At 43.3% G+C, this 20752-nt stretch overlaps 1 protein-coding gene across 1 annotated transcript; it reads left to right on the plus strand.

The window, feature by feature from the left end:
- The first annotated feature begins 614 nt into the window (after positions 1 to 614).
- Positions 615 to 19006, plus strand: LOC125763469 (neural cell adhesion molecule 2-like). The gene is made up of 7 exons (XM_049426702.1): positions 615 to 1942; positions 11157 to 11522; positions 11610 to 11741; positions 14508 to 14660; positions 14761 to 14948; positions 15031 to 15150; positions 15290 to 19006. Exons 1-7 carry the CDS (start codon positions 1876 to 1878, stop codon positions 15743 to 15745), a joined length of 1482 nt encoding a protein of 493 aa, XP_049282659.1. The 5' UTR covers positions 615 to 1875; the 3' UTR covers positions 15746 to 19006.
- The last annotated feature ends 1746 nt before the right edge of the window (positions 19007 to 20752 follow it).

Here is a 20752-nt window from a genome sequence, read left to right on the forward strand (position 1 = left end):
TAAGCAGCACATTAGCTGCCGAATGACGATGGCGAAGTCGGTGTAATTAAAATGATAGAAATTCAATCTTCATCACTTCCACAGTTTTCCACCAACCGCTCCATTAAAATACACCCGAAGAAGCAGGATTTTGTCTTTCGGAATGATTTTAATTGCAAACCACTAACCAGCTGACCAGTGTACATCAGGAACGTTTCGGTTCACACCACAGAGAACCGTTCCGTTTATTTGCCCTTTTGCGCAGATGGAACAAAAATACAGTTTGCAGATGTATATATTTGCACTCGGGAGGATTTTCCCCCTCATGGAGTAGTATTATTATTCTAATCTCGTATCTGGTCCGGTACGGTCTAGGGAAACCCCATCTCCAGGACGAAGTGGATAGGAGCATTCAGATGATGATTATGTAATTTGCAACTAAATTCTAGTTGCTCACTCCTTATCACAGTTGATCCGTCTTCCAGATGTGAAATCCGTTTTTAAATGCCGTAACGATGACGTATATCTGACACAAGTCACGACTTCCAGTTCATCCGCCATGTTCGGGCGTTCATTCGGACGCTCGGTGCATGAACTCATTCGGCGTGAACGCGATTCACTCGTTGTTTTTGTTCATCCTCAAGCGAACTATAATGCGAAACGGTTCTGATGGAGATGGTGGCCCTTTCACTGATGCGACCGTATTCAATCTCGTACGGAGTGTCGACTCGGTGTAAACTCTCGGGTCAAAAAGAAGAGCAAAAAAAAACACACAAACACACGGAAGCGCGGGAGTGTATTTACGCCATTGCACGCGATCAGCTCGGAAGTGTGGATGTCGATTTTCTAATCAAAAGTGTCCGGCAAAAAGCGGGATCGCCAAATAGGGAGGCAGGGAAAGCGAAGCCAAAGGTTAAGGTGGTGGAAAGTGCATCAGTTGGGTGTGCGGGTGTGTGTGTACATTGATTGATCGAATAAAATTAACCAATCCAAATTGTGTGATCGTCCTACATCCATCGGGTCTCTAAAGTCTAAAACGCGAAACCAGAACGACGGGCGGAAGATTGAAGATTGATGGTGAGCAAAATTACCCACTTCCAAGGGTGTTTCGTGGCGGCGGCGACTTCTTCAAACCCCGGAGTTCCGAACGATAATTCAATTTATTTCGACAAGTGTGCTGCTCGAGTTCCTCGGTCTGGGTTCACATCGCTTAGCTTAGTTAGTCGGTGCTAGCGGTGAGTGAGTTAGTTAGTGCGTTCGGTGATGCTCGTTCACTAATTAAAGCGAGTTCAGTGGTGCATCTTGAAGGCGCTGCGTGAGTGTATATCTTAAGTGTCTGTGGGCAGACAGGTTGACCGATTCCAAGAGCTGTTTGTGTGTGTGTGTGCCGGTTATTGAACCACCGAGTGCCATCGGCCGTGCCAAATTGTGAAGCAAATCCATCGATCGAGGTGACACAATCGAGGAAGTGGTGCTAAATTTATGCGTGTGTCTCACCTTTTGTGAGGACGATTCGATAATCGAATATAATCCAATTAACGTGTCCACCCACTGAACGTATTCTCCCACCCCACCAACGATAAGCCATTCGGGTGTAGTGTGTAAGGCGAAGTAGTGCAATGCAACCATTTGTTCCTACCAAGGAAGTGATCCTGTAACGTGTTGGAGGGAGTGTTTTTCGTTTTGTTCTTCCAAAAAACACAGGGAAATATTTGCCCAAAAATTTAGCTGTTTTGCAAACCATGCAACTGTGGAGTGTGTAGAAGCCACAAGTTAGTAGCTTCCTTGCAGTTCCTACAGCGAGTTATACCACCCGTGAAGTGAGCGTGAAACAATAAGCAACGCCAAAAGGGAAGGATTATTACCCCCCTCCAGACACCCGTTTGCCGTACGACAATGATTACTCCCCGGATTACCATGACTCGGATGCACTTTGGATTCAATTTCCTGCTCCTTATTGCCGGTGAGTGTTTTGCCTCTGCCTGGTGTGTGGAGGTCGCGAAACTCGTCGGTCACGCTCGAAAGTCATCGTCCCAAGCGCGCACCTAATTGGATTGGTACGCCCGGAAACGTTCCATCCAGTGTATGTGTATGTTTCTTCGGGTGCCCTTTATCGGGATGGGGACTTAGGGATAACAAAACAGAACCAACAACAGACGGATAAGCAGATGTTGTGTCGTTTGTGTGTGTGTTTTTTTTTGTTCTATTTGTGTATTTTCTTTTTTTAAACTAACACGCCAATTGCTCAAGGTCATTATTGTGGTGCTACAAAAAAAAATCACCCCAACCCCAAAGACGTTGTTCGGGTCTCTAATCGTATTGTCGCGTCTCGAATCGCGTTGGACAGGAAGATGAATGGAGTTTCTTGTTTTTTTGGAGGTTTTTCTTTCCTTCTCAAACGCAGAAGTTCTCCTCAACACCTCAAAGACATTGGAGTTGTTTTCGTCTTTTGTTTCAAAAATCACCCCCATCCCCTCCTTCTCCACCCCAACAGTACTGCTCCCCTTTCTAACGCGGACAACTGTCACGAAATTGTCACGTTACACGCACGACACACATCCAGTGGAGTGTGTTTACGGTCATGGCCATCCGTTCCCATTCCTGCCCGATCCGATCGTATCTCCCGTTCTTTGTTTTGCAACGCGTTGGCGAGTGAAACAACACAACCATCGCGATTTGATGATTGCGCGCCCTCCCAATTCCCTTGTCCTCCCCATCACCATATGCAAATGGAATTTATGTTCTATTCTTGGTGCAGTATGGTGCATATGTACGGAGCATTCTGGTAGCACCCTTCTAGGGCACCCCGACACACACAGCTGACAAAGGCAGACGCACCCTTTTTTTTTGAGCCCGAACGGAACGGAAACGATTCTTTATGATCCATCGGTGACACCACTTTCGCACTTTTGGGACGCAATAATTTCCTTCTGCGAATGTGTGAATTATCACTGCGGTTTGTGTTTTCTTTTATTGACGCCAAAGAAGGTGCAGATGTTGGCTTTTACACACAAAGGGAGTGCTGTACCGGTGCTGTAAAAAATGTTTGTTTTTCCTATTCAGTGGAATATATAAAATGTGTTATAAAATTTTTCAACGAATTTTTATTTTAATTAAATTAAAGGTGTTTTAAATTATAAATGTTACTTCAATTCAAGTCTATTCCCGGTAATACATCAGTTAAAAGGAAGATGAAAACGTTGTTTGATTTCTGGCAACCGTTGAATGATGTTGTTGACCCATTTGAATAATTATCCATTTTTAATTTCAATTCGAATTGCAAATTGTGAAACACTGTTGATTTATTCAAGTGCATAAAATTATTTTCTATCTTTATTGATTTCAGACTAAAGATCTCGTTTTTATATAAAGTTTAAATAATAAAATTTATTATTATTACATTTATAAAAGGAAAGAAGCATCTTAAATCTTCTGAAGAGCATGTAGACATGTTCGCCGAAAGCATTCTCAAAGTTTTTTAAAATAATCCTTACCAGACCGTGGACTCTGTTCCACTGATAACATCAATCCACTGCCACAAGTATTGTGCTCATACGCTCCTTCTCATTGTTTTTTTTCTTTCTTTTTATAGCACACAAACAACTTTGTATATGCAACTTCCAATTCTTAGGAAAAAATACAGCGAACTCCGGTACGCAGAAAGCTGCATATTCGCTTCGTTTGATCTAAACGTTTGATTAAGGGCATCATGTTATTGAATTGTAGTTCTAAGAACTGGTCTTACAAGCGATCTGCATACATTTTGCTGGATGCATGCGGAGCCGCTTCCAATCACGTGTTCCATGTAGCCACAATCATGTTCGCATGATTGATAAGCATTGGACGGTTCAGCTCTGCTTGAGTGCTTGATACCCCATACAGGTTGTTAGTACAACGGAGCCGCTTCCCTAAAATAGCCGCTCCGTAATGAAAATTGCATACATTACGGCGCGTTAAACGAATAGCATTGATTGTTTAACGTTTTAACATCAATTCTTCTTAAGGAACATCATACGATTAAAGAACTAACTCTCACAAATTTCATTCCAAACAAACTTTTCCGGAAAATGTTCCAGAGATTTTGAATCACTTTTTTTGTTAACCGAAAAAAGGCATTTTGGTAATCAAATCTGTACAAAATCTTATATTATTCAAAACCTCTGTTTGCAAACGGATCATTAGGAAATTATTTTGTTTGCTACGGGTAAAAACCTACACAGACTCCGCTTTAAATACATCTCCCAGGAACGGTGTAACTTCGCCGATAAGAAATCTACGGAAGCGGAAATTGATTAACAACCTCGAATAATTCACCTATCATTCAACCGATTCACCGTTGGAAACGATATCCTGCCTCATTTCCCAGCAAATGAAAAATGTGTTCCTTTCCCTCAACCCACTCACTCATGATTGATAACGGCCTATTTCCAACGCGGCCTGTACAGCGTAGAGATTGTGATAAAACGACAACCAGCGTGCAAAGATATCTTTCATGTGTCATCCTAAATTTAGAGGAAAAAAGAACACAAAAAAAACTCCCATACATATCCTTAATTTTTTTGCGTACCTTCCCGTACTAACATTTGTTAGTTTTTTTCATTTTATTCTATTCGGGCTAAGAGAGAATTCTCTCCACGGGGCACCCGGCCTAGAAAACGATTTTCGATACTAAGCGATCCTAACGACCGCACTTTGTCGCGTCGTTACGATCCACCAGTCACGGTTTCACATTTAAATTCTGTTCTGCTTTTATCTGTCTGTGTGTGTGGCCCACTTTTATCCCATGATTTACAACCATTAGATTCAAACCCACATCTACCACGCAAGATCCATTCATTGCTCATTCATGTCGGACAACGGTTTTGTAAAATGCATGATTCGGGAATGAATTTTTTAAAAACGAAAGCTCTTGTTCTACATGGTGCCTTGTTTGGTGCGATTCGACATAAATTTTCCCCCCACCCGGGGGTTCGTTGTTTTATGTGTGCTGGCGAAGAATTATATGTCTGTGACCGCCCGTAACCACCGCAAAAAACCCCGGCAAACCGCTTCCGGTTGGAAGCGTGTGCACGTGTCCGAAAGTGAGTGGTTTGCATCCTTTTTTTTCTGTTCCTTTTCTCCACATTTATATCGCCTTCTATCGCTCTTTTCTTAAATCCGGAAATTAATGTGTGCACGATGATCGTTGCAACTAAACGATTCTGCACTCCCCGTTTTAATATGTGCCATCGCAGAAGAAAACGCTCACTGCCGACTTGTGGTACAAGCGACACCGAACTTGCTCGTCTTTCATCCCCTGCCCTGGCTGAGCCCCAGGAACAAGCGATGTGTAGAGTGTATCCATTAGAGAAACATTTATCTTGCTGCTATCAATCCCAATTACCCTTTCAGCCAGAAACTCCAAACGGTACTTCGAACTGTGCTTGGTTTTCCACATTCAGGCACGGCTGCCAACCGGCATGACCTACCTCAATATGCGCCACACCAAAGGCCACACCGGTTCCTGCCGAACGGACTAAAACTAAACGATTATTTATTCATCACCAGTCCAGTGCAGGATTTTTGGGACCAGAAAACTTCCGGCTTACGATACCGGGGACATGGGAGGTAACTGACCACATCCCCCTACCCAATCCCTCTCCCACCAACTACCAATACGAAACAGCGATAAAACTTTCCAACCACCCAGCATCATCCCCCCAGCTGCCCCACTGTTTCTGGGTTCTGTTCGCCTTTTATAAAAGCCACAGTGTAAACACGACAGCACAATTCCCAAATTTGGTCACATTTATTCGGTTTGGTTTTGAGCGTGAGAGGAGCAGCATAGAAAAAAAAAACACATAAAAAAAAGAACGAACGGAAACATTGACCACTGTCGTGTCTGTGTTGCATATTCTGTACGCCGGAAGTTAGATCAAAAGAATCGGGGTTTTGTTGTGTAAATACATCACTTTTCCTTCCGGATTTGGAGAGTAAAACGGCACGCTCAAAAAAAAAGCCGAGCTGTCGAGAGACAGGACAGTTAAATATTTAAAACCATCCCATCCGGAAACGGAGCGAATCGGAATTAATCAAAAAACTTTCTTCTTCACTCCTTTAGCTGTGTGTGTTGTGCTTGTGTTGAAAGTTTCTGCGCGAAAGCTTTTCTGTCGACTGCACTCCTGAAAGCTGGAAAGCTGGTTAAAACAGATGGAAAATAAAGAATTGTTCCTGGAGTTGCATCGGTAGCGAGAAAGAAAAAAAAAAAGTTCGACCGTGGGCACAAAACTGACCATGATGGAGTCGAAGTACGAGGTTGGAAAAACTTTACCATTTTGCCGCAAAAACATCAAACCTCCCCAAAAAAGGGAGTAAATGCAGCGTCCCGTTGGCAGCGCGGTAGTCTCGCGTCATTCGACCAGTGATAAATAGTGTATAGTGAGCTTTTTTTCTTTTGCTTTCATTTCTTCCCATTAAGCTGCCAAAAACATCACCGCAGTGCCGTTAGAAAAACGGAAAGAAAAGAGTGTTTTTTTCTTCCATGTTTTCCTATTTCTCGTTCAAATCCAAATGAACCGAAGGGCAAAAAAAATATCTGATCAAATTTCCTACCCCAGTTTCATATCGCCAATGGGGGGCTTATGCACAATATTTGTGCTGTTTCTGATCGGTCTGGTTGGATAAACATAAGCTCGTGTTCATTTTATGCACTCGATAAAAGGAAGGTTTTCCTCATGGTGAGTAGAACTCTCGCTTACACACGTACATTTAATATTTCCCAAAAAAAGCTCCTTCAAAGCTTACATGAGACAAAACACGAGAAAAAATAACATCAAAAATATACCTTAAAAGAAATAAAGAAGAAAAAAAACCGTCTCTACCTTTTGCACGGTGCCAAAGTTCTGTAATATGTGCTTGTGAAAGATTATGAGAAACTTTGCATTTTTTTTCTCTCTTTTGTTCTTCTTTCTTTGCACTTCCCAAACTCTGGGACCACTCCCAAGGTACGGTTTGTTGGAGAGGTCTTATGTTTTTTCATTCCATCCCCTAATGGATGGCAGAGGAAAGTTTATGTGCATTCCATCCACAACTTTGGTCCAATTACATCGGCGAATATGGTAGTTTGGAGGAATTTATTAAAATTTTCCAACTATTCAACCGGGTGCAGGCCTACCTCAACTTTCTCCACAACCTGTACAGGTTTGAGTTTCTGGTGGAGTTTTCGAATCCACACACACACAAAGAGAGAAAGAGAAACTTTCCCGAAGGCCCCATTTGACAGCTTCAAAAACGCGTTCGGCTAAACGCCGTAAAGTATGCAAAGCCATAACAAAACAACCATAACAGCAGTGTGGCTCCATTGCTCCACAATACGGTGAAAGGAAGTTCCTTATGATGATCCAAAGCAAGTGTGTGTATATATGACTAACATTTCTGCATCTGAAGAGCGATCGTCTCAGATTGCACATTATCTTCAAACGAGAAGATAGAGAGATACGTCAATCTCAGTCTAATATATGCTTCAACATTCCTGCCGACGGTGTCTAGATACGTTCTAAGACGTACAGCATTATATCAACCTGCCAATAGAATGCGTCAAAGTTTCCATTTCCCTCGGGTGAGCTTCATTGAATGGAATGATTATTACTATGCCGTACTATGCCGTTATTATTATGCCGTACGACGCATCGATGAGCAAGTGGGGTTTTGGTCCTAAGCACAATACAGACCCGATTACTGTGATAATTACCCTTGGGGAGAATGAAGCATCAATGGGGCACTGTACCGCTGTCGATATATTGCAGATTTTCTCGCTTCTCTGTTGCAAGTTCTTGAGCTGTATGCTGACAGCGTTCTTTAGCAGCTATGTATTTCTCATGATACACGCATACCACGCTTTTGCTGTAGAGTGGTAGCACAAATCCTTGACGTGGGAACTCTCCACTAACGTCCATGCGACATCAAAAGAACTCCATATCCGACACGATGTATGCATGCGCCCCATAGTGCGCTATCGTCCGCTTCTGGATTGCAGCAGGCCAACTTTGATTACATCCATCGCTAATCAAAGCAAGCTGTCACTTGTGTAGACTGCTTCACAACCGCAAAGCGCAAAGCGCTAGCGCTAGCGTAAGGACGAAGGCGTCGCGTATGCAAACTATTCTGAACAAATCCGAAAATTGAATCTCATCCCCTTCCACCCCCGTCACGGGACGGGACTCCCGCTTTACCGAACCTGCCCAGAGGTTATGCTTAGTAGCATGCCACACCACGTACCATACATTACCGTCAAACTCCCGGAAACAAGCGGACTCGGTGATAACAAGTCAATCTTCATTCCGTTCCTAACCTTTTCGGTTCATGTTGCAAGTAATCGTCTCCTGTTCGCGACTTCTAGCACGACATTCCCGGTAACTGGGGAACTGTTTCTGCTGTCGAATTACGACCGTAAGGAGTGAATAAGCAGTTTCTGACAAACACCGCAACGACACTATTGCTGTGCAGCACGTCTTCATCTTGGTGCAATCAACTAACACGGACAAATCCACCCAAAAACCCATAACCACATATCGCTTTCATTTCTACCTTCGTCAAAGTTGCCTCTCATTCGTTATCACCTCCTCGACAGACACCCACACACCCTCTTCGGGTTCGTTCGTTCGTAGATCTACTTTTCATGATCACACACATTTATCACAAAAACTGACAACGAGTGGGTGATAAATCGGAACGAAACTTATGCGGGTTCTCCCCACCCCTGTGAATGTAGTTGAAGTGGCCGCTTCTAACAGCTTCATTTTTCCGCTTCGTCAGCTTAACCTATTCCTTACCGCATACTTTTAGCATCCCTTACCTACCCCACCCAACAAAAACCCTTGATTGATTGCGACCATCATGAGAGAGCTTTTGCAGAACCTTTCCAAGCGGACAATCGTAACGCCTTCTTCTACCTTTCAGTTGAAAGGCGTCGTGTACCGCTTCATTTCCGGCGTACGCATTCTAGAACGCAAGAACATGCCACAATGCATATAGCGAATGTTCCCCTGCGGGAAGACCGCAGTACTTGGAAGGATAAATTTACAACGGGTTTTGAGATTATTAATTTCGCTACAACATGACGTTACAAATAGTTGATCACGCCACACTTTCAACGTGGCTAAACATCACCCAGAAGACAGCCTTGTTACTACAAATGAGCAAACGAAAGTCGTAAAGAACTAACAGGCTTATGTTGTACAAAAGATTGCATACTTGTAGGCGAGAGTTCACTATTTTATACAACAAACCAGTTATCCTCTCAATAAGAACTTGTTTACAGATTCTTCGCTGCATAAAACAAGGCTTCCCAAGGTAGTCTGGGAATTGGACAAACGGCCATTTGCTTACACTCGCATATTATGCTTCGTAACGGTCTCATTCTTCAGCAAAAACCCCGTAAGGGCAACCGTTACGTTGATGTATGCAATTGCACTGTTTCGTAACAACATCCTTCCTCAGTTCCCTCTCAAATGCCAAACACAATCGTCGTTGGATCGTTCGACCGAGCAGCAAATAAATCCCATGCTTCTTAAGGAATCGAAAAGACGCTTCGTCCACCGTACATATCATGGCCTTCTTTGTGGGCTTCGCTTTCCCTTGGTCAGCGGTGGTTGAATGTAATTTATAGATCGTCTGTTCCTATCATGTTCCGGTGTGCTGTTTGCCCGATGGTGGTCAGATACACGTACGGTTTCGCTGTACGCCACACACGTGTATGTATATAGTTCATTATACCACATTATGCCCTATTTTCACCACAGGGTCCGTTCGCAAGCCGTTAAACAATTAATTACCATTCGTTGTTTTGCTGTTTTGCCATAAATTCAATCCATCCAATCAGACGGTCAAGTGGGCGAAAAGAGTTTTGCAGCATGATTTTAAATTAAATCAATTCGACGCTACACTAAAGCTCTTGTGGTCACGTTAGATAAGCTTACCCGAGCATTTCAGCTTCGCTCAAACATCAATTCAACAATCATAAATGGAAAATGGAAAATAGAAATAAGGCTTTTCAAACAGGCTTTGCGCTGTGCGCCCTCTGATGCCCTCTGACATGACAGCGGACTCAGCAGTTGCTCACCACAATCGTTTACTATTTATCTCACTGTTTCATTGCGGTTCACAGAACCCACACAATCAAAGCGAATTAAATCGGATTCGATTTTCCATCACATTTGCATTCGATGCGCCACAAAGTTTAGTTAAATAAATATATATTAATACGCCCTCCTTTATATTAGAGACGTCCTCGTTTGTTCCACATCTCCCCAATTACTGCTAACACTCCAATAACAATGGATTATTTAATGTGGCTTAGTTTTCGATGTCACCACCATTTGCATTTCCTCTGCCGCAATCATATTTACACAGTATCCATTACGCTCACTCGTGTTCAGTTCGAACCACCACCTAACATCACAATCGAACTGCTGATTGTTGATTATTATCGCGTGATTATTTGTGCTTGGTTGCGATGATTACGACCGCAATGAGTTTTGTTTCCCTGCGCACACAACATTTTAATGCTTGTTTTTTTTTTCTTTTCGAGAATAATACTCATGACACAAATTTAACCCAATATTAAAAAAAAAATTTAAAATAAGTATTTTGATATGAGAATTGCATACTTTTAGGCAAACTTTATTTATTTGGCACAAAACTATCTTTACAGTATTATCACCTTATTTGTCACTTTTAATCAGACCTGTCACATGGGTTGTGCGTCATTAACTCGATTCCCACTGGGAGGCACAACACAACGCACTAACCCCAAAGGTCGTTTGGCTAAAGGGGAATTTAGAAAGAATTGAAACGAAAGCATGAAAATGTCATTCCGTAGAACGGGTACAGCCCACACAAAACTCCCCGACGGGCGAATTAATCTTTTCCTCCCACCGCTCGCCTCTTGCACCACAAACCTTCACCCCGTAACCGTAATTGACACAATTAATCGGACGAACGAGATGAAACGAAGATGATTCATGAGCTTGGGAACAGCCGCTTCTTAGAATGGTTAAAAGAGCATCTGTTGGAATCACCTTATCCGATGTGATGACTCAAAATTTATTGTTTTATTTTCTGTTTAAAAATATAAAAACAATCCATGTTTTTCTTTAACAATAAATCTGTTTTTCACCATCTCTCTCTCCCAAAAACAGCTTCCTCCATTAATGGCAATCAACAAATCTCGAAACGGACGGATCCGGTAGGCGACGCATTGAAGCTGACACCAGAGGAGGAGACGGCCCACTTCGTCAACCAGTCGCGGATGGTCACCTGCAGCCACACGAACCAGGAAGTGAAGCTAAAGTGGCGAAATCCGAAAAATGTCGTCATTAGCGAAACCAAGGGCCGTGTACACATCGAGGACAAGGGCGATTCGCTGTCGCTGATATTCGAAGCGATTGCCCGTACCGACCAGGGCAATTGGACGTGCGAGGTGGATGTGGAGGGAACGGCCACCGTTACCGACGGACGGGTAACAGTACCGGCGCTGCGAAAATCCTTTAAAATGATCGTTTACGGTAAGGGATAAGAAAAATGACCTCTGTTAAAAAAAGGATAACAGCGTGTAACGATGTGTCCTTCGCCTTGTTGCACTTCCCACACAGAACCCATTTCCTTCCGGGATACGAGCACCGTGCAAACGGCCGTAGAAGATAAGGACGCAACGATCCGCTGCGAGGTAAAAGGACATCCGGAACCGTCCGTCTCCTGGTATTTTAACGGTCAACCCCTGTTCTGTAAGTTCAGTGCTACTTATCACTCTTCATCACCCATTCCTCCGTCATCAACCATCTACCAACTCAAACGAAACGATGGCAATGAAACATAACCACTGTATCCAACGGAACTCGGTTCCATCGACTGCTGTTCCAATTTTTTTTTTCTCCTTCTCTCTTTTCCACTCGGGAAGCTTTTCAAAGCTCTCACCTGATCGCCTGCAGAGGTACAATGATGTGCAGCGTAGTAGAATTTATGTCCCTTCATTGCTGCCGTTCATGGTGGCCATCTTTTACAGCCGTCTACTTGTCATTGGCACCCCTTTTTGGCTGTAGCCGCGCGCGCCATGCCGGCAAGATGCGAAAATGGTGGGACCGGCAACGAGAGAATGCAATGATTATGGCGAAGAATCATGCATTGTTTCGTACGGATGGCACAATATGAACGATGTCTTTGCCATATTGCACCGGTTGTTTGGCAGCGTTCCCCAGCGTTGACGGGGTAACGTTTTTAAAAGCTTTTCCACCCATGATGGCGATGATGATGATCATCATGATGGGGTGTGTTTTTCTTTCGTACATTTACTGTGCACACGGCAGTGTTTTTTTTCACTACACTTGGTGACGCACACGTACAGTGACGTGCTCGTTTGTACATGAAAAGCATCATCGACATAGAACAGATTTCTTAATAGCAAATGATTCATAAAAGGTTTTATCCCACCGTTCTATCCATGGCAATTGAAATTGAATGCTGTGTGTAAAACCTGTGAGTGCACGAGTAACAACGGCAAACAATGGCATGCGCGTGGTTACTAACAAAACAACAGCAAAATGCCTCCATTTGTTGGAAGCCCTTTTTGTATGGTTTTTATGCGATTTTTTTTTTAGTTTTCTTTTCAGTTGAAAAATGCTATGTGATTTTTTTTGCTATCGGCGTTTTAAAATTGTTTAGAGAAGCAAAGGAAATAAACAAAAAAAACGCATATTCCTGTCAGCGGTTCATCCGTCATTTTTGTTGTGTGTGCGCCTAAAAGTATACAACTATCATACAATATTGCTTTACGATGGTAAAAAACACTTTTTCAAAATGGTTTGTTTTAAAGTAAAGCGCCAGTAAGTGCTAGATGTGTAAAAAGTAAATGTTTGAAATCATGTTGAGAAACTTTTATTACTTTCACGCACAAGAAATGGTTACACACCCCATTACAATGCAAGCTAACAGCGATGCTAAAGAATTTAAATGAATTCTCCCAACTTTTCTCAACTTGAAACTCGAAGCAATAGCCCGCTTGTTTAGATATCCTCGATCCTGATAATGATGCAAACGGTGAAACAACACTTGGATAACTACTTAAGCAAAGCAACTAACCTTCCCGGTGTGAGGTGCAATCGCTTCAGCGCAAAAGGCTACAATTTTCAGCCCCCAAAAAAACCGACCCCACCTTCCCGTGGACCGGATAAGGGCCCGGGGAAATAAACCGCACTGTTTCTTTGCTCACCCCCCTCGAAGCAGTGCAGAAGCTAAACAACTTTTTACTGCCAACAACTATCCTGACTCAAACCCGCGGGTGTTTCACCCGACGACGATTCACTCCACTCCGAAGCCCGACGAATCCCGGAGTAGGAAACGATAAACCACATAAATCGCATCATGAGTCGAGCCAAGCAAGAAACGCTCCCTTCCAGCTGTGTTGGAAGCATCAGAAGTTGTGCCTCAAATTAATTGTTACAGCAACAATGAACCGCCACCACCCATCCGGCTTCGTCACCGCCACCAAAAAACACCGTTCACTGGTCTATTCTCCAGCGGAAGAGCGATAAATAAAACACACAAACAAAATACTCCAACTGGATAAGAACGAACGGGTGCTTCTGGGTAACTCCTGCCGGAAGGAACTAGAACTAGAACCACAACCACCGGAAGAAAAACTTCAACGCTTCAATGGTTTGGTGCTTCGGTAGTGCCCGCGGCTGCTTTTCCACATTTAATATAGGCGGAAAAACAAAAAGTCATGCCTGTACATCGTTGAGTTGCGTGCCTTGCTTTACGCGAGATCTTTTAACCAAACTCAACCACTTCGTTGCTATTTTGTCTTGGTTTTATTATTGTTATTTTACCATTAAAGTGCGAGCGAGTTGGAAAAACTCATTAGTCTCGATGACGTTTGCATTGGAAGGTGAGAAGCGAAAATTGTTATACTAGTTTGCTGCCTTCCGCATGTTCAGCAAAAGTGTAAACATTGTACCGAAGTTGTGTTTTTAAACACAAACACCAGGCGTCTCCATTCGAAAAGCGATCACGCAAAAAACCAACTCAAGTGACATATTGGAGATGAAGTTTAGCTACAAAACAAGCTACCCTTGATGCCTTAACAAGGTAATTTTAACATGTAGATTGCATAGTTTTGGGATGCTTTCCGTATGTAGATATATTATTCACCTGAAAGTATGCAATTCACATGACAACGTTGCCTGTTAGGTACGGAAAGCATTTGACTACAGCTTGTTTGTTTGCTAGTTTTCTCAAGGAATGTTACCTGGGGGAAAGGATTGTACAATGCAAATGAAATTCACACCTTCATCGCCTTGACAATGCCATCGATCGTTATCGAACACTCAGCTCACCCAACGCTCATTTGCATATAATTTGAATGCTAACAACAATTTGATTGTTCCGATCCGATCCGTTTCGAACCGGAATCGGGCGTGCCCGTGAGATCTTTATTTAAATTTCGCACCACTTTTCACCACCCCTTGTTGGCAACCACCTCCTGCCTGACACAGTCTCCAACAACGGACGCTACAGCAAGCTGGCGGACGGAATGTCCATCAAGAAGGTGGTCCAGAACGATAGCGGCGAGTACACGTGCAAAGCGTTCCAGATCTCGGCCACCGGAAGCAGCTTCGAGGAGAAGACGATTCGACTCAACATCAAACGTACGTCTTCTTTAGATTTTTTTGCAAACAAACAAACCAAAAAAAACTCCAGTGCTCGATTCGAGAAATTCAACCTTTCCTTTCGCACACTAAATCTTAGATAAACCTTACTTACCGGCATGGAAACCATCCGTATCGGACGCGTACGGCTACGTTGGTGGGGTGGTTAATCTTACGTGTGAAGCGACCGCCGAACCGCCGGCCAACTTTAGCTGGTCGGCCAACAATAAAAAGCTTACCCCGAAAAGCCACATCATCTACAACGGGCGCCATGTGTCGATGCTGCAGGTAAAATGCATGGTGGTTGGCTGGTTTGGCTGGTTTGGCGTGGGAAAATTCTTTACATTTTCCATTTCCCATACCTTTGCAGATCATGATAAAAACCAGCAGCATATTCGGCAAGTACAAGTGTGAGGCTAAAAACGAACTTGGGACCGTGTCGCAGGAGATCCACCTGAAGGAGGGCACTAAACCCGATCCACCGAGTCTGGTGAGTATACACCCGTTTTCGTTTGCCGAATTCTTCGCCGTTTTGCAAGCACATTTCGCAATGTGACATTTCCTTTCTCACTCTCCCCTGTTGCTGTTTGCCGCCTGGGACCGGTACTGCCACTGTATGCGGGCTTCAGTTTCAACTACGTGGTGTCAACTCGGACACGCTCGACATCGACGTCGGAGCAACCAAATCCCATGACATTCCGCCCGATCCAACCACCGTGATCGGGTACCGGTTCGAACTGATGCCCACGGAAGAATACTTAAAGTCCCGCTCGTGGGACCGGGCCAGCCGACGTGACTTCGATGTGGCCGACGGTGCAACGTATCTGCTGGTGCAGCTCATACCGGACACCAAGTACCTCATCCGGGTCGCTGCCCGCAATGCGGCCGGGCTGAGCGATTGGACCGAGGTGAAGGAGTTCTCGACACATCCGCTACAGCCGCACGGAACCAGCGGGTCAACGGTTGCGAACGCGAAACCCACCGACGTATGCTTCAAGTTCGTTTGGTTCCTGGCCGTAGCGCTCCCGACGGCCCTATCCATCACGCATCACCGATTTGCAGACCTAACCAAGGCCCGGTTCTAGATCACCATTCCCCCTAACACACCTTACCGCTCCCTACACTAAAAAACCAACCAACCAGCCAGTGGAGAAAAGAAATAGATAAATCCTAAGTTCCAACGTGAAGCGTCACAGCACGACAGTGACTTGCGCGCGAAACAGTCACACTGTGGCGACACATACGCCAGCCCGCGCCGGGAAATTAAACAAGGTAGGAGAAATTGGCACATCTCGCTTACGGGAAAAAAAGGGAAAACTTCCGCCACACGTTTCGTAATGGCGCGTAACATGCCAACAAAGTGCTCCGAAACACGGTGCACTGATGCGAATGATCGATCGGACAGAATGAAACCGCGTTGATGGTACGTCAGAAATGATGAGAAAAGTTTTTAGTGTCACTTTACGGAAATTAGACTCGTTTTGGTGTGGTATGTGCTTTTTCTTTTCGATCGTGAAAAGCACTGATGAAGTTGGAGACACTAGAAAGAACAAAAAAAGCCATGCAATGCATCATCGAAGCTGTTGAAAATAGGAATTGAGAAGTAGGGATGTTGTCTTGCAGCCATCGCAGCACTACCATACGGAAAAACGCATTCCATGATAAGCACACATACACACACATACACTTACGAATGAGGGTGCTTTGTCTGGAGGGCGAATAAAAGCGACAAAAGAAAATCTCAACAAGGTTTTTCCACCCCTGCAAGTTGCATGGATGGATGGCACTTTAATAAGCAAATACGCCTAAAAGTATGCAATCTACAACAAGAAAACCCCTAAAGTCCGGCAATTTGTAACACATATTTACCTTGTTAGGAGTTTTGTTTTTCGATTGCTCGCTAGTTTTCTTTAGCAATGCAATCCACTGGGAAAAAGTAAAATTGCACACCGTACACAACACATGGAAAATGATGGAGGAAATCACACACACAGAAGAACACATCCTTAGAGCCAAAGAAATCGATCCCTTAGTAGATTAGATATATTGAAAAGAAATTTCCGTATGTTTTATGTGTATATGAAAATAGCAAACAGTGCCAGTGGTACGATAACACCGGCTAAATATGAGGAAAAAGCGCGGCGAAAAAGATTTATGTGAATGTATTTGTGTAAGGGAAAGTTACTAGTACAGCAACGGAGCAAATGAGCTAGAATAGTTACAAGGCTGTTGTGTTTTTGATATCTGTTGTTTATAAAACGTTCGAATTTGTCAACCACCCCTCCCCCCACACAACTTGTTAAACAAAACAAGAAAAACGCGGTCAAAATTGTATAATAAGCATACTTTCCTCATAAAAAAGGGACAAACAAACACAACCCGCACATAAAACTCGCTACAATATTGCATCCGTGACACATCCGTTTGCCCCTCAAAAAAAACCCATTTCCCACCTTTGTACGGGCCACAAGGGAGAAGCAAGCAACAATACACACAGAAAAAAAGGAAAACCTTAAACCGTTTCACTCAATTATCGTTCAAAATGTGCTTCGTTTATTAAATTCTGGACCCTCCCCCCACCTGGGTCACGATCAACGGAATCAACTCATTAGACGACGAAGTGCTGCTGCAGGTTGAGCATTGAGTTTCTTTCTGTTGCCATCGGATAAACGTTGTTGAAATAGCGGGCCTGTACAGGAGAAAAACCTGACACACATAATCCCTTGACACTGGAGTTCACTTGAGAAGGTTTGCCCGTTACCTGCATCCCGACAAAAGGGTGGAAAACAGCTACAGACGAGCGTAAAATAAATTCCCTAACAATTGGTTTAGCTTCTTGCTAAATTTCCTTCATCCCCCACCCCTAACTGAGGAGGGAACTCCTAATCCTTCGACATTCAATGCCGCCTTTGATGGTGGTGGGAGGGGTTGCAGTGTTCCGGTTCGAGTGCCACAAGAAACAAGCATACGCCGGTGCTTGTGACTGCAATCAGTGCCGTGGGTGCATCTAGATGCCGTTCGTGGTACTTTGCAGATGCAATTAACTAGATAAAAAGGTTTCAATTCTTTCCGCGCCATTTTCGAGTGGCGAGCGGCAGCTGTAGGTTTTGTAGAATGATGCTTTATGTTCTCAACTTTTGTCAATGTTTTTTATTCATTTTTTTCTGCTTTCTGGCTTGCTTTCTCTCATTCATACAACATGACACATTTTCATCTTTTTTTTTTGTATGTCACCAATAAGAGACCGTTCTCGGAACTTGAAGCCTTCAAAGCTGATTTCCTGTTTTTTTTCTTTTGGTTTAATTTTCCATCTCCAACGGACGATGAATAAATTTAAAAGTCCAACACTAGTGAAACTAGAAAACAGAAACAGTAGATCGACACCAGGAGTGAGCCGTATTCCACCTGATCTGCATTCATGTTCAGCTCTGCCCCTTATCAAAGAAGAAACCTCGCACATAAACAACGGCTCGCTATCGTGTGATACGGTGGGGGTAAAAAAAAGACCACAAAAAATAACATGCAGAGAGATAGTTTTGTAGTTAAAACGGAAACGAGTCACTACATTCCGTTTATGCAAAAGCTTCAACCGGGCGTTGAAGTTGAAGGAAACGGTCGCACCTGCAACGATCGTATCCATTGCCAGGCCACATGCGGAATGTTGTCCCCAGTGGAGATTGATGTTAGCTTTAGGTGTTGTTTTCCTTTTTTTTTAAGCTTGAAAAATTCCTCCTTCCCCCCTTAACAAGCAAAGCAACATCAAACGACTTTAGGCGAATCTAGATTCGGGGAATGGAAGTTTTTGTTTTTGGTTGTTTTGTGTCGCTCAATAGTCAACACTTGCCAACCGTACATTCAAGAATTGAGCACGAGAATGCGAGATAAAAACAGGAACAAATCATTCAAAATTCATTTGTGGCAAATGCATTGCTTTAAACGCAAACATTGCCCTTGCATGTGTTCGAAAAAAGAGAGCAAATGAAGGTAAATATTAAATTTATCCAAACGTCCCTTGTGTCCCCAGCGGCGCTCGGCATATTTATTAACTCGACCCAGTAATTTCCCCGACAGAAAATGCATCGATGCTGCTGCAAAAACCATGAATAACCTCACGATAACCCCCTTTGCTTTAATCTTCCCATTGATATAATAATTGCATTTCACTTATTAAATAAACCCAATTTTTGGTCTTCCTTCTGCTTGTTTCTACCAATTTTTGCTAGTGAATAAAAAAGCTGGGAATTCCGTATAATAAATTGAACAGAGCGAGGGTTTTCTTCTCACCCTGTCCTGCCATTTTCGGTCCAAAAATCCTTCCAATATTCATAACACAAACACCATCGGGGCGCATCGGAAAAGTGCATCACACAACAAAAAATCGGATATTGTTTAAACACAAACGTGTCCCGTGAACAGCCGTGTCATCGTGTACGCTTCACAATTAATACCGAGATGCATTCATAAAGTTTAAATTAAAATTTTCTTTTGCGCATATTTTTTTCCCCTCTCGTTCCTTGGGAAAAGTGTGGACAAATGACAAACTTTAGAAGATGCGCTTATCGTTTGCACGGTGCTTCCAAAACTTCCAAACCCCTCGAGAGCGCGTAATAAATGCGCTTGCACTTCATCGGTGACGATGTGCTAAAGCTAACGAGAAGGCATTAAAATAACTTTTGCTTATCATTTTAAGCATCGCTGTGGAGCCATCTTCTTGGCCGATCTTTGGCCCCGGTTTCGATTTGAGCTTGTTAAAGTATTACCCCGTATACATACAGCGAAACACACCAACGCAGGATGAAAGTTCAAAGTGAGCTGTTTTGCTTTCTTCATGACCATGACGATGTGGATGATGATGCTGATGATGATCGTGGGTATCATAAATTATGATATTCTGGTCCGATCTGTTTGCGATAGATGACAGTGAGAAGCGAAATTTTTTGGACGACTTTTAACCCCATGCAACGAGATGGAAACGAAACGAGGAAACAGGAGGAAATTTAAATTAAATCCTACACGGAACGGAACATCTGCCAGATTCAACCTAAACCCAAACGAACGAACACAGCGAACTTGCCCCTGGGTGAGGGACGAGCTTACGTTCTCGTGTTGTGTGTTTTGCATCCAGTCTTTATTTTTCAACACGAGAAAAAACGATTACAAACAGGCAACAAACCAAAAACAAAAAAAAAAGAAAGACAAACGGTAGAAAATTGAATATCGCGATTAAAAACCTTTTCCAACTAACCACAATCCCAACTGGGAAAAACGGACTGGCGAGGGAGGGATGAAAACCAGGCCGCACGTTTAAATTCGGTAAAACCTTCCAGCCCGAACCCCCCGAAAGGATCCAATTGATTTGACCAACGGGTTGGTCCAGTACCGGACAAGCAAAAATATTGAACATTGGCACAAATGAATCCAAACGGAATATAGGGTAAGACACATAAAAAAGCTCACGCGTGGTTTTTCTGTTTCCGCTTTGGTGGAACGTTTTTTTTTTGCGTATTCTTTATCTTGTTTGTGTGTTGCTGTTTTTTTTGTTGTGTTTGATTTGAACCCGATGGCCGCTAAGCGAACGGATGTTTCGAATAGTTCGAATAATATACGCAACGTGCAAGAAGGGAAGCGAAACAAGTGACTATTAATTTATTTATCAGTTTTTTTCTTTTATTTGACCAACTACATATAACAACTACACTGCGATAGGTAGCACACAGTTGGCAAGCTGGTTAATAGTGCCTAACAAGCTGTTAACAATCCAGCGCGCATGTACTTTTGTCAGGCAAATTGCATACTTTTGAGCATTTTGCTAACTCAAACCAATACGCCTAAAAGTATGCAAAACTAAAGAAAAACTTCAAAAGTTGGTGCAATTATATTAAAATTGCTACTTTCATTCTTTATTTGTTTATTTTCATCGCTAGACGCGTGAAGCGTGGGATGTGTTTTTTCCTTAGAAAACAAGAAAAACAAACAAAGATACGTGCGCGAGGCGGAAACACCATTCGTTTCCGGCTAGGTGGCCGCCTCAGACGCGCTTGCCCACGTAATCGGCACGCAAATGATTTATTCATTACGAGCGAGACGCGGTG

Source organism: Anopheles funestus, chromosome 2RL (assembly GCF_943734845.2).
Source record: "Anopheles funestus chromosome 2RL, idAnoFuneDA-416_04, whole genome shotgun sequence".
NCBI classification, from domain to species: domain Eukaryota; kingdom Metazoa; phylum Arthropoda; class Insecta; order Diptera; family Culicidae; genus Anopheles; species Anopheles funestus.

Bases quoted from the DNA above. Each gene is read 5' to 3' on its own strand.
- LOC125763469 (XM_049426702.1), top strand. From the start codon at position 1,876: ATGATTACTCCCCGGATTACCATGACTCGGATGCACTTTGGATTCAAT. The intron at 1,943-11,156 runs GTGAGTGTTTTG...TCCCAAAAACAG, and splicing joins TTTCCTGCTCCTTATTGCCG to CTTCCTCCATTAATGGCAAT. The intron at 11,742-14,507 runs GTAAGTTCAGTG...TGCCTGACACAG, and splicing joins TAACGGTCAACCCCTGTTCT to TCTCCAACAACGGACGCTAC.